The sequence below is a fragment of the Atractosteus spatula genome, chromosome 4 (genome assembly GCF_055471065.1).
Source record: "Atractosteus spatula isolate fAtrSpa1 chromosome 4, fAtrSpa1.hap1, whole genome shotgun sequence".
NCBI classification, from domain to species: Eukaryota; Metazoa; Chordata; class Actinopteri; order Semionotiformes; family Lepisosteidae; genus Atractosteus; species Atractosteus spatula.
The window spans coordinates 27,609,259-27,624,451 of record NC_142709.1 but is presented as its reverse complement, the minus strand read 5'-3'; the positions used below and the strand labels follow the sequence as shown (position 1 = coordinate 27,624,451).

The window sequence follows — 15,193 nt, the reverse complement described above, 5'->3', positions numbered from 1 at the left end:
AAAGCTGCAGACGACACTTGTCTTTGCTCCCTAGCTCCTTAGAATACTTGAAGCTGAACGCTGAAGGCAAAGATATTACATGCAGAACATGTGTTGCACAGAAATAATTTACATGTAGGACATCTTGACACGCTTCGGTGCTTGGTCTTGTACTGAAAAGGCAGATGATACTGATTGGATAACACTGAAAAGTAGTGAACCAGTGGGGGAAAATGTCGAAATAAAATAAACAAGGAGCTATCACTGAAATGGATTCAGTTTATTTTACCCTTGTCTATTACCTTATCATACTTTTTTTTATAAAAGTGGACTCTCTTTAAACCAAACTAACTTTACCAAGTTTTAAATTAACAAAAAATGTCAGTAATCCTTAAAGGACAGCACTGTGGCACAAAGTCCAGTGGTCTGGCACACTACTTTCTCCTCTTTCAGTTTAGGCTTGGAAAACAGATTTCAAAAAGCAATGAGGAATAGAAATGTTTTGAGCCTGCTTTTCTAATGGTGTACTTTGTTTCTCCAAGTGATTGTACCTTTTGACCAAACATGATTGAGTTACAGTATGTTAGACTTTTAAATTATGTTGTAGATTAAATTCTTTACTTAAATGCGAAAAATGCTTAAGTGTTTATAAGGTACTGTAAGATGAACATCACGAAATTGGTTGTAAAAAGTGTTTAATTTTTAACATTGTTTTTTGCTTGCATTCAGTGCTCTAATAATCCATCCAACCATTTTCTAACTGCTTCTTCCAATTCAGTGTAGCAGGAGTCTATCCTAGCAAGCAAAGGGCGCATGGCAAGGTACACTCTGGATAGGATGCCAGTCCATCACAGGGTGGACAAATACAAACACTCACCAGAGCCAGTTTTCCCAGAAGCCAATTACCTATAAGTATGTTTTTGGACTCTGGGAGGAACCTAAGGCAGCCGGAGGAAACCCATCCAAACACGGGTAGAACATACAAACTTCACACAGATAGTACCCCGGGTACTAAGCCCAGGGCCCTAGTGCTGTGAGGCATCAATTCTAACCACTGCACCACCACGCTACCCTATGGCTGAAATATTTGAGTTAAACTTAAAAAGCATTGGTGCTGAAGATGTTCATCACTACCTCTTACAGCAGAGCTTTTTTGTCTCTCATCCCTTGACTTAATCATGGGCATTTCCTCTAGATGTGTTCATGTCAATGCTAACATTCACTTAGGGAGAGATGTGTTGTAACCATGATAGGATTGCAACTCATAAAGCAGTTGTTATCGCTTAATTCAAAAAACAAATAAATGAAGTATTCATCTTTACATTCTGAATATATTGTATTTGAATCATATACAGCATTTGTCATATGACCAATGTGTATTAGTCCTCCATCCTCATTTTCATTACGGAATATTTTAGTTTTTTCAAGGTGTAAAAATGTATGCATTTAAAATGGGTACTGTAATAAAATGCTAATTGTTGTTCAAAGTGGGAAATGTTGTGAGCAATAACCTGTTGCTGAGCAATACTGAGCACAGACAATTGGCTGCCATGACAACTCAGAGAGGCATCTGGGATATACTGTATACTTTTAAATGAGTGAAAAGTGATTGTGGACAATCAAAACACACTTGTCAATACAAAATCTAAAAACGTTTTATTCATCCTGTGTAAAAATTAGGTACACATTTTTTCAGATTTATGTTATTGAAAGCTACAATTAACAGTGTTGTATTGCTTTTTTCCAATGTACCAGTAGCTTTTTAAACTATTTTTAAATGGTTAAAATGTTTTTCACTCAATGAAGCTACAGATTTTAAATGATTCAGAAAAATGGAAAAGAATGCTCTCCCTAAACATTTTTTCTACATAAGAGTTGTGTGTGCAGCATTTATTTTAAATAACCCACAGAGGAAAAATTACAAAACCACTTTGTGACAATTTGTGACTGCAAGGATTCAGGAGCCATAATGAAAAAGTTTGAAGAAGGTGATGTAGATGTGAAAAATAATAGATTATTTATTAAAGAAAGGCTGCATATCTTGCTATATTTCTCACCTTCAGCATACATTGTTCTTAGAATAAGTTCCTTGATTCTCAAGCACTGTTGAAGCAGAGAAAACATTCTGTGCTTTGTATAATATGTAAAGTACAAATCAATTCTTTACACAAATTGCATTACGTGTAACTGATCTTTTTTTCAGTTTCATTTTCTGTGATGTAAGACATGTAAAATGTGGAATAAAAAAAGGAACCATAAAAAGGGAGAGTAAATTGTGTAACATTTTCAGCAATACATGATCTTATTATTAGAAATATTCCAAATAATAAAAATGACAAGCTGTAAAATTGAATATCTAACTTACCAGAAAATAATATGATAAATATTAGTCATTTGTAAGAGTTTCTTCTTAAACAGTCAATATTTACATAAAAGCACAATTTAAATAGGAAATAATTGCAAAAATCATTTTGCATTATTTTAAAATGTCATATCCCCCTAAAATAAATTGAAAACATTTTGTAAATTCATGTGGTGTCATGTGTTTAAAAATATTGATGAGAACTATAGACTTTAAAGAGAACTTTTAAAGAAATGCTTTGTGCAATGTTAACATAATATTCCTTGTTTAAAATCATATCCGTTTAAAGTACACTGTGTATCCTAGCTTGGTGCCCAAAACTATACACAATATTCTTAATGTGACCATACTAGTGCTTTGAACATTTTAAAATAACATCCCATTATTTAAATGTCAAATCTTGATCTACAGGTAGCTGGTGAAAAAAATTGAATTGCTGTACATGCAGTACGTAGAGTCATGTAATGCTAGCTTTAATTATTGGAAACCACATTTTTATACAAGACTAAGCATTCTGGGATGTTATTTGCTTAATTATTACATCAGCTAAAGTTGTGTGGATGCCTTTGCTTTCAATATACTTATATACTAAAAGAGGTTGTTTTGTCATTATTCTTGAGCAGTGTCAAGCAATTTAATCTTCAGGCTTCTGTGATACATTTCATATTCAGAAGTTATTGAAAGAACCGATAAGATCTTTTAGTTGGTGGTGTCCTTGAAAAAGCAATGCTCCAAAGCTCTTTGGAACCAAGATTAAGTGAGAAAAAGTATCAAGAGAAAAAACAATTAGCAATTCATCAAACCCCCTGAAATTCAACTTTTCTATCTAGAATTAATCAACTTTGTTAAATGTGATCTGGTAATGAATACAGGAATATGAAATGTTGGCAACTAATTATTATTTTCAAATGAAGAGATAAAAACCTGTTTTTAACAACAGTACAGCATGTGTTCTATTGTCATTTTAAAAATATTTCTGCAATGGCAAATGAGGCTTGGGGTTTTTTAGGTACAGTATGTAGGGTCCCTGCTTTTGTCAGCTATTCTGCAAACTTTGCCTTCAGTGGAAAATTAAATCCATATATTCTGATGATGATTCGCTGTTGATGACTCGCATGTACTGTACTGTAAGTGCATTAAAGGCTTCTAAAACTCTTGTAACAAGCAAGTGACACAGAAGAATAGAATTAAAAAGGATTAAAAAGTTCCTACGTTATTCATCCTCTCAACTGCCAATTCAACTGCCTTCTTCAGTTTGTGGAGCATATTGCATGTCAGTTTTTTCAACCTAAACAGAAGCTAAGGCGGTACCAAACCTTGAGGACATCTTTCACCAAAACATGAAAACGTCAGCCACTTCAACGTAAGAGAGATGTATTTATAAGGAAAACATATTCATAGTAGTAACAATACTAACAATTTTGAACTTATTATTTTAAAATCAGTGCTTTTAGCTTTCTCCTTTATGCTAAGGGAATGGGGGAGACAAGATTTAATTATTTATGTATTTTTTAAGGCTTTCTGGTCCTGATGAATTTAAATTCCTGACCCTGACTGAACTGAGCATCTACACTCAGATATGAAGACAAAAAACAAGGAGATTGCCCAAACTGAATATACTACTAGAGCCAGACACAGAGGATCTTTTGGCATGACCTGTCAGAGTGTTTTTGATTACAAATAAAGAAACCTTAAGGAACACAAATAATAGATGCCTGAGGAAACACTTGTTCTCACTTGACACAACATTTGACACAACAGGCTACTCTTTTCCTTATTGTAACCCAGTGTCACCATATGCTATTTTTTGAAAGAAAGACAAATTATAATGTTTAAAAAGTTATAATCTACAGTATGTACCTGACCACTTGATTAACATTTTTTGGGGGTTAACATGAGTTCAGGAAATGCAAATACAGTACATAATCTCTAAAGGCTTCAAATGCAATCTCATCAATATATTTTGCATGAATTCGGTGAAAAGCAGATACATGTTCAAGTTTTTTGTATTTGTCTTTTGTTTTTTGCATTCTGGTTTATTGTACATGGTTAAGCGAAAGTGATCTCCCTTGTGGTACGTTTGGTGTTGTAATAAGTATGAAGGAGGATTTTTATTGATTAAGTCCGTGGTTTACTTTTACTGGTTTTGCGAAGAGGAGTACTTAATCTTTCACCTGAGAGTGCGGGCATAAATAGATGCCCCTGTTATGTGCAGCTGCAGAACAGACCTTTCTGACTGCTCCTGTTGTGAAACAGCCGATAGGAGACATCAAGAGTGTGACCTAGCCTTTTTCCATTTCACAGCACTAATATGCATGGATGACTTTCCTAAACTTTGACAACAAGTTTTTTGAGGTCATCTTTTATTATAAAAAATCTGACGTCTATGGGATTAAATTATGGAACGGGATTACATCTATGTTATTTTGTCTTTAAAGTCAAGCAATTTGTGTTTGTGATCATGTAATTCACACAAATAGTAAGTACAATACAATATACATTTTATTTTTAAATAATTCCCATGTATACATTTGATCACATTACAAATAAAATGTTCTTTGTGATCAACCCAGTGATTTCAAATGACCATAAATATGTTGGATCAGAATCTCACTTAGTCAATGGACAACTCAATCCATATCATTGTTATAAACAATGGCAAGCACAGAAGAAGCAATAATTACTTTCATTCACCTTATTTTAAAGCATCTAGGCAAATGCAAACCATATGCTAAGGTACTTTTCCTTGGCTTTTCTTCAGCTTTTAACACAAACCAACCAGACATTATATTATTAAAAATGATTCAATTACAGATCACCCCATATTTGATCTTTTGGTACAACTCATTCCTTACAAGAAGACTGCAGCAAGTTAAAGTACTGTAAATGGTATACTTTCTTCCAAGTAAATAACTGTGGAGCACTCAAAGGGTGTATGAGTTCACCACAGCTCTTCACTCTCTGCACGAAAGATTGTGTTGCCAGTGGTTCAAACCAACACATTTTTTGATGATTCCACCTTACTTTCTCTGATGAATGTGATGACTCTGTGGCTAAGGATCTGTGCCTGTGGCTGGCAGATGAATCCTACTCCGTTGGGCCCCTGAGCAAGGCCCTTAACTACAATTGCTCCAGGGGTGCTGTATAAATGGCTTACCTATGCTCTGACCCAAAGCTTCTCTCTCTGTCTGTGTGTCTCATGGAGAGCAAGTTGGGGTATATGAAGACAAATTCCTAATACAAGAAATTGTACAGTATATGGCCAATAAAGTGATCTTATCTTACAACCCTGCCTTGCCCCCGTTGCTTGTTGGATAGACTAAACTGCGACCCTGAAGAAGAGGTTAGCAAATTGACTGATGGCTAGTTATTGCATACAACAAAATTTAAAAAAAGAAATATTCCGTTTTGCCGTAAGAAATATGAAGTAGTGTTATGCGACGAACAGTGATTAAAATTATTTAAAATTAACAACCACCTGACTCTTCAAAACTAAAGAAAAGACTTTAAAGAATTACGTAACCTGAATTTACAGAACACGCTAAATAAGACCGGATAATACAGTGCATCCCAGGCTGCTCCGTTACTTGCTTTGCACCATCCAGTAACCTTGACAGACATCAGGGGTGCTGCCAGTTATAATTACAAGGCGCGTTGGTAAACCAATCCCAGAGACGTGGGCGGAGCAAGCCAGAACCTGGTCTCAGTGTGAGTCTCGCGTCTTGAAAATTGGTAGGCAGTACTCAGTAGAGTTGTAGCTGGATTACCATGTGCAAAAGAGGGGTTATACAATCTTGCACAAGACATTGGTATAAAAAACAGACAAGGAGTACCACAGCCTTTCCCTTTTGGCCCAGACATTGAGCAAAGTGCTAGGGCACGATGGAACAACTGCGGAAAGATGAGAAACCTAATCCATCGGCCACAGCTAATCTGTTTTCCAAGGTTTTTTTCTGGTAAGAGGGCGATTAAGCTAGAAAGGACGTAGAACAAATCGTATTTTCTCTTATATTCTGGTTTTCTTTGTTGCCGTAAATCCATACAGAGGCTTTTTTGTTACTGTTACGGAAGTTTCCGTTTTTAGTTTTGGAAGCGGTAGGTTTGGAGCCGGTGGTTTTATCGTGAAATGTACATCAGCTACGCTGAAACGAGACAAAAACCAAATAAGAGCTAAAAATGATATAAAAACTGTATGATTAAGAAGTTAACAAAGCTAATTGGTTAAAAAAAAACTTAATCGAAATGCATAAGCATCGTCTTAACAGAGGTTTTCCTTAATATGCAGTGAGCACGTGACAAGTGACAATGCAGTATTTGATAGGTCTGCACTCACGGCAATATTTAAAATGTGCATCTCGTGTATAATATTTAAAAAAAAACTGGTGTAGTGTAAATATATTTAATTACAAATATAAATTTAATTGCTGTGTCGGTCGTTTCTTTCTTTCTGCTTTTTATGTTGCTTATGTACGTTGGTTGATCCACAGGTTGCAGTGTTGCCATTGTGTTTTAATATTATCTTTTGTAGTGAACCTTACCGTTATAGAATGTAACTTAATAATAACACTGATAACATGAAATAGGTGCTTTAAATAACACTTAATGTCATGTCATTTAATAACACGAAAACGTGCTTTTCGTTAGATGCTTTGGAAACTAAAGAAATAGAAATGTATCTCCAGCGTTATAGCGAATATTAGGTTATTTTAAAAATGTGCGTTCAAGCACTGTGGTGTGTTAAATAATAATTCCACATTTAGTGTTACGATGTACCTGTACGTTTGCTCTTCTTTATATCAAAAGTCAATCGTATGAAGCACTTTTTAAAAGACATACGCTTCTTCTATAAAACTACTCAAGAAGGTACCAACTGTAATAGGATCCACTACCGCGGGAATTTGAAAGCCACTCTGAATGTCATCTCTGTACTTTGGTTTATGAGTTGCAAGTCAATTATACTGATGTAACCTTAAGTACTTGTAATGTGTTCTTCATGTCTGTCTAGCTTTCTCACAATAGGCAAAAAAGCTTGAAATATCCACATCCTGGTTCATGGTTTCTGTACAGTAAGATGCAGTAGCTTGTAAAACCTGAAATGGATCGAACTCCTATGCAATGTGAATTTCTCTGTTCACTATTAGGTGGGGTGGAAGCGTATTTTGCCTATTTTCTTGTAAAAATATGAAAGTGCACCATCTGACTGACAAGTTTTAGAAGACTTTGTTCCACTGTCATAACCAGTATTATTTTAATTTTATCTGCCGATAATAACCAAATAGTATTTGACGGTTTAAGAGATAACATAATTCCTTGCTTTTGTACAACACTTCTCATCTCAAAGGATCTTCAGGCTCTCTGAAAGATCTGAAACTTTGATCTCTGAAACTAAGATGGTCCTGGTCAGTGCTGGAACTGGAGCACTTTGAGAATAGAAGCAGTTTGCTGACATCAGTGGTGTTAGTAGAAGAGTTAGCAGAAATTATGGACCAGAATTTTCAAAACTAACATGACAAGATAGTGACAGGGGACACTGCTATAGAGGACACTGTCCCAGATAAGATGTCAAATGAAGATCCTGAATACCTGGTTATTAAAGATCTTATGGAATTGTCTGTAAGAGTAGGGATGTTAAATGAAGTGGCTAAATTTCACTCCGGGCTTGTACAATTTAACCTCCCTAAATTTCTCACTAAATTCAGTTGTTGTTTAATTCATTTCTAATTTCCCCACCTGATTAGCTGTGTAATGGGTCTGCCAGAGTACTGTATAGTGGCTACATCACATCACATTGTTAGTGGCTGGGAAATTAATCTCTCTCTCATCCTAGCGTTAATCCCGCATCAGCAGGGTCTGCTTGTCTGACCGAGAATACTCCAACCGGCGCGTCGCTCCCCCTGCCGTCGGAGTGGGGGGGGGGGAAACAAAGTAATGTAGCCAATTCATAGAGGGGGATTATTAGGAAGCATGGGGAATTTGGCCAGGACGCCGGGGTTACACCCCTACTCTTTTCGAGAAACACCCTGGGATTTTTAATGACCACAGAAGGCCAGGACCTCAGTTTTACGTCTCATCCAAAAGATGGCGCTTGTTTACGGTATAGTGTCCCCATCACTATACTGGGGCATTAGGACCCACATGGACCGCAGGGTGAGTGCCCCCTGCTGGCCTCATTAACACCTCTTCCAGCAGCAACCAGCAGTTTTTCCCAGGAGGTCTCCCATCCAGGTACTGACCAGGCTCACACCTGCTTAGCTTCAGTGGGCTGCCAATTGTAAGTTGTAGGGTGACATGGCTGCTGGCTGGGAAATTAATCTCTAATTTTAAGAAATGTACAGTACCTTGCCTTTCTTACATGAGTTCCACTCTGTTGGAAGCTGCAGTGTACTGTAAATACAGATGCATCTGTGTTGTATCTTGTTTTACTACAAACCTGTAATTCCATTTTTTTAGTACTCGTTAGTAGTTTGTTGAAGGTTGTGACTCTTCAGTTATACATGATTTAGGATTTGATGACCCTGCTTTGCTAATTTAAAAATAAAGTGTTGTGTGGACACACCAGTTTCTCATATATTAGTGAATCCATTGTCCCATTATCTTTCTTCTCTCATTCTGTATTTTTCATATTGGAGCATGATTAGAACACTATTTTAGGAGTTACAAAAGATAAATTTCACATTTTAAGTGAACCTGGTGACTTTGGAATTGAATGTCTTTTATTACGAGACATGGCTTTGTTTTAATTGGTCTAAATTATAGTTATATAACTGGTGGCATAACCAAGTGAAGACAAACTCCTGCTTTTATGTATACATGTGGTATACTGTAACTATATTGGCTGTATAAATGCAGCTGACACTGTAGAAGAGAAGTAGTCCTGCCTCCTCCTTGTTTCCTCTCTTCACATTTCTGTTAGTACAAACATGTGCAAGGAGCTCATTTATGATCCATCTACTGGTATAAAAGGGCAAATGTTAATGTGTAAACACTCTGTGTAAAGATAATGTACATTACAAAGGAGAAAAACATGACAGGTCTAATTTTTCTCTTGACTTAATAGTTTGGCTTGATTAGGAAGGGTGATTAGGGTGATTAGGAAGAAATAGCAGAACCAAAAACTTTGTTATACTTGCCTTTGCACACAGTTAAAACCAAACAGAGAAAAAGATCTAGTAATGAACATAAAGGTGACATGGTATGAACCTTATTTGTATAGATAAGCAGCGTGCAGTAATCCCTCATTATACTATCTTAATTTGTTCTTCAGAAACGGCTTGTAAGGTGAAAACTCATGTGGTATTTTTACAAGCTTAAATGGATCAAGCTGATAATGATAGGAGGGTCCAATTCGGCAGTTTCAGTCCTTTATACTAGAATTTTGTCTCCAGGCTTAGAAAATGTATTAAAGTGATGGGGCATGCATTCATGGTAATTTTAATCCTCATATTTAATTTATTAAACCCTAATTTTAAAATGTTGATTCCATGTGAATGTTAGCTATACACTATTATGTTAAGCAAAACATAAACTATATAAATTCTTTAAAAAGAGATGTAACATTTTTGTAACTTTAGGTAGAGCATTATATAAGAAACATGAATAATCAGCCTATCTGAAGAGATGGTGTGATATTTTTTACCATTCAGTTCTGCATAATATTTGTCTTCCTAAATAATTTTTTTTTCTCAGTACAATTTAAGTGAAAGGTGCTATGCCAAAATCATAATGAACAGAGGTGTAGACTTCATGTTGACAGGCTGTGTTTGATACTTTAAAACTGTGCAGAGGACAAGGAGAAACTCCTCAGCATAGGCCAGTAATGAATACTCTGACACGGTTTACATGTTCTATGTGTTTTCTTTGATTCCCCCTCCCTAACAATCTGTATAAATAGGAAATCATAACAATGGCATTTTGTACACTGCTTCAAAGAAATTGTACTTCCTGTCGGCGATGATGAAATAATGATCTAAAACAGTCTAATAATTTACACTGGCTACTGATGTTCAGCTTTTGTATACAGTATTTTTAAGTTTTAGGTCAGTATGAAAAAAAAGTGTTTTTTGCATTTTTAATACTACGAGGACGCTGATGAGAACATTCTTTTGTTACTGTGTGAGTCAGGTGTAGCTGTGTTTGTGTTACTGGATGTGCATTTCAGATTTCCAGTTAGGGAACACGTCTGTTTATGGAAAAGGTTTTGAGGCTATGACAGAAACATATGCTAACTCTGTACCATGGTGAATTCTGTCAGTTCATGATTTCAGGAAATTCTTGGATTTTGTAATGGTGGAATAGTGAATTCTGAACAGCTTAGTACCACAAGTCAGTTTTTAAAAATTATGCTTAGCCAGTGAGATTTCTCAGTAATAAATATCCATAATGATTTTCCTATACAGAGTGTAACTCTTTACATCATTTAAGTTTCCAAATCTGTTCAGCTTTTTCGGTTGTTTTATTAAGACTTTCAGGCAGTTCCTGGACTACTTCTACTGTCCCTTCCAAAATTATTCACCCCCTTCCAATGAAGCCCTAATTTGTTGAATTCCTATTGTTGTATAAGTAGAAGTAAGTATAGAAGTATAAAATAACACTTTTATGGATAAAAGAAGTTAGGCTATATGTCAGTGCAATCGGCAAATAAAAAAAAAAACTAAAATCTGTATGATTTCATAAATATTCACCCCCTTTGCTATGGCACACCTAAAGTAGTTTAGGTGCACAAAATTAGTTTGCCAAGTCTTATAAGGGCATTTCAACTAGTTGTCTAGTGCAATAATAGTGGATCACTTGATTTAAGAATAAATATACCTGTCTCTGTAAGGTCCCTCAGTTCTGAATTTCAAGCAAAGATTCAACAATGAAGACCACAGAGCTTTCAAAACAACTAAGGGCAAAGTAGTGGTTAGTCACGTATCAGGAAAAGGGTATAAAAATATTCCTTTAAGAATATGTGAATGCTGAAGTTGATCATTAAAAAGTGGAAGATGTATTTTACTACTTCAATCTGAAGAACTCAGAGTCGCAACGTTGAACGTCCTCACTGACAGTTTGCATTTGTGCTTTAAAATCGGCATGAGTAAATAGCGTAACTAAAGGTTTTGGATTTCTGTCCAGCTCTGACAACGTGCCCCACACAAACATTAGTTCAGCATAATCAGCGTTGGTTTCAAAAGTTCCACCTGATCTCAGGAGTGCTTTTCCAGGTGAAATTGAACAGTTGCTTTTCAAGAAATCAAAGCAAATCTGTATTTAAACTCCTGCTGCACCTGAACATTCGTTCATTGGTGTCAGTTTCCTGAAATTTTAACAGGTTACTTCATTGTTACCATGCTTTGCCAATTATCAGTGTGGTATCTGAGTGGCTGTTCTCTACAATAGGCCTACAATGAAGACACAATGAACATGCTTACCTTAAAGTCTGTTGAAACCAACCTGACAAGAAACCTGAATACTGACATATTTAAAAACTTCAAAGATCACCTGATCTTGCAGAAATACTGTACCTTACAGTATGGTAAGAAGAGCAATTTCCCTGTACTAATTCTGTATCTCTGTGAGGTTAACATGCTTTACATACTTGCAAAATAACCAGAAAAAGTGTGAAAATCACCAATACATATTAGTTATAATTCAAAATATGGTGTCATTTGGAGGAGATTTTTTCGGGGTGGGAGGTAGTAACATTCCTCTTAAACTCCAAAAAGGCTAATCTGGCTCTTCTCTTAGTTTAGTTGAAGTTTACTTTCACTGTTTAAATGGGTAGAGATTTGTTTGGAAGCCTTCCAAACTTGCCTGTAGTGTTACTGTTCTTTTTTCATCATTACGCGGGTGTTGGAATCGCAAATTAACATTGTATGTCTTGTTGGGACTTGAAAATCTCACCCGCAGAAAAAGTCTGTGAACTCTGAATATGGATTTCAAAGGGGAGGATGGAAAGGAATTTCAGTGAGTAGTGATATACAGTACGACTGCAGAATCTAGGTGGATACCGGCCTGAATTTGTCTTCCAAAGAGCCACACTTGATTAATGTCTCACTGTATGAGCAGTTCTTAGGTTTTTACTCAAAAAGTCAGGCCATAAAGAGTTAAAACATTTCAGTCAGGATTTGGGGGTTTATGAATGGCTAAACACTACACAGTAGTTCAGGTTTTTTATTTTCTTTCCTTTCTCACTGATTTGTCTGTTGACCAAAGCACAATGGCTGGTGACGTGCCAGAGGTAGGGATTCCAGTAACAGGATTCCAGAGAATGTTACCAGGAATCGCAGGATGATAATACCACTGTTTAAAATAAACTATTTTGGTTTTAATATTTTCCTTGCAATAGATTACTCATTATATTATTTTAGATATAAGAAATAATGCTTTCAGTGGTTTAAATTGCATAATTGCAATTATTTATGGTCAAAACATAAAACCTCTACTTCTTAAGTAGTAAAAACAAAAAACTTTTGAACTAAGAGGCCTATTCATTTACTGTAAGAAAGACGTGGATTAAAAAAATGTAAACTATAGAGTTCAGGCACTTTAATAATGTTAATGGGAAAGGAAAATTTACATAGACTGTTCATTATGTTGTCCAGCACTTACACAATCAAATTGATGTTTTTTTCTTTTTTTTAAAGAAAGTGTTTTAGCAGTTACATAGCTCAATAAATAACTTTGAAATTAACCTTGAAATGTGAATGAATCAGTGATGTATGGGTATAAACGTGATGTTCTTTTCTTGTGTGGAGCGTAACATCCTTTTTGGCATTTGTAATGACTAGCAGTCATCAGTATTGTTTTTCTATCCAAGTATAACTACAGTGGTGTGAAAAAGTGTTTGCCCCCTTCCTGATTTCTTATTTTTTTGCATGTTTGTCACACTGAAATGTTTCAGATCATCAAACAAATTAAAATATTAGACAAAGATAACACAAGTAAACACAAAATGCAGTTTTTAAATGAAGGTTTTTATTATTAAGGGAAAAAAAAATCCAAACCTACATGGCCCTGTGTGAAAAAGTGATTGCCCCCCCTGTTAAAACATAAATGAAATGTGGTTTATCACATCTTTGGAAAGCTGAGTTCAATTTCTCTAGCCACACCCAGGCCTGATTACTGCCACACCTGTTCTCAATCAAGAAATCACTTAAATAGGACCTGACTGACAAAGTGAAGTAGACCAAAAGATCCTCAAAAGATAGACATCATGCTGCGATCCAAAGAAATTCAGGAACAAATGAGAAACAGAGTAATTGAGATTTATCAGTCTGGAAAAGGTTATAAAGCCATTTCTAAAGCTTTGGGACTCCAGCGAACCACAGTGAGAGCCATTATCCACAAATGGCGAAAACATGGAACAGTGGTGAACCTTCCCAGGAGTGGCCGGCCGACCAAAATTACCCCAAGAGCGCAGCGACGACTCATCCAAGAGGTCACAAAAAAACCCACAACAACATCCAAAGAACTGCAGGCTTCACTTGCCTCAGTTAAGGTCAGTGTTCATGACTCCACCATAAGAAAGAGACTGGGTAAAAATGGCCTGCATGGCAGAGTTCCAAGACGAAAACCACTGCTGAGCAAAAAGAACATAAAGGCTCGTCTCAGTTTTGCCAGAAAACATCTTGATGATCCCCAAGACTTTTGGGAAAATACTCTGTAGACTGACGAGACAAAAGTTGAACTTTTTGGAAGGTGTGTGTCCCATTACATCTGGCGTAAAAGTAACACAGCATTTCAGAAAAGGAACATCATACCAACAGTAAAATATGGTGGTGGTAGTGTGATGGTCTGGGGCTGTTTTGCTGCTTCAGGACCTGGAAGACTTGCTGTGGTAAATGGAACCATGAATTCTGCTGTCTACCAAAAAATCCTGAAGGAGAATGTCCGGCCATCTGTTCGTGACCTCAAGCTGAAGCGCACTTGGGTTCTGCAGCAGGACAATGATCCAAAACACACCAGCAACTCCACCTCTGAAAGGCTGAAAGACTCATTGCCAGTTATCGCAAACGCTTGATTGCAGTTGTTGCTGCTAAGGGTGGCCCAACCAGTTATTAGGTTTAGGGGGCAATCACTTTTTCACACAGGGCCATGTAGGTTTGGATTTTTTTTTCCCTTAATAATAAAAACCTTCATTTAAAAACTGCATTTTGTGTTTACTTGTGTTATCTTTGTCTAATATTTCAATTTGTTTGATGATCTGAAACATTTCAGTGTGACAAACATGCAAAAAAATAAGAAATCAGGAAGGGGGCAAACACTTTTTCACACCACTGTATATGATGTATGCTGTATATCCATCTATTATTAGCTAACCTGGAAGCTACTGGATGATGCATCTGTCCATCGCATAAATCACACATGCACAAACACACAGGGTCAGTTAGTTTAGAGATGCCAGTAAACCAAAACAGCATATGTTTGAATGAAACAAGACTCAGGAGTGCTTATAGCTGTATCATAATGCTGCCCATTTTCTCCACATTTCCAAAATGAAAGATCTGGCTTAATTTTTTTTTTTTCCTTGATTTGCAGTTGGTTGAATCCTTTATTTAGAATTGGGTACAAAAGAAGGCTGGAAGAAGATGACATGTATAAAGTGCTACCAGAAGACGGGTCAGAGAGGCTTGGGGAAGAACTACACTGGTATGTCTAAATGTGTACACACATCTGTCCTTGTACTGTACATCTTACAGGTACATTAATTTACAGTATATAATGTATGTCGTAGATGAAAAAGAGTATAAAACAGGTTTTATCCTTGCTCTTTAGTTTCTATAAACTGACACTGGTAACAGCTGATAAAGGCAGCAGAATTCATGTGTATATGATCAACCATCAGTGGTAACTTTTTAATGCTTTCTTTTT

General features: G+C 36.2%; 1 protein-coding gene across 5 annotated transcripts in view; it reads left to right on the top strand.

Annotated features, from left to right (window-relative positions):
• The first annotated feature begins 6,062 nt into the window (after window positions 1–6,062).
• The window catches only part of abcc4 (ATP binding cassette subfamily C member 4 (PEL blood group)), a 97,188-nt gene continuing 88,057 nt past the window's right edge, over window positions 6,063–15,193 (top strand). For all 5 annotated transcript variants that reach the window (XR_016090979.1, XM_088914027.1, XM_088914028.1 and 2 more), the window contains exons 1-2: window positions 6,063–6,297; window positions 14,861–14,971. Coding sequence is in view for 4 of the 5 variants with exons in the window: in XM_088914027.1 (XP_088770153.1) it covers window positions 6,224–6,297; window positions 14,861–14,971 (185 nt within the window). In the remaining variant the exon portion in view is untranslated. The remainder of the gene's footprint in view (window positions 6,298–14,860; window positions 14,972–15,193) is intronic.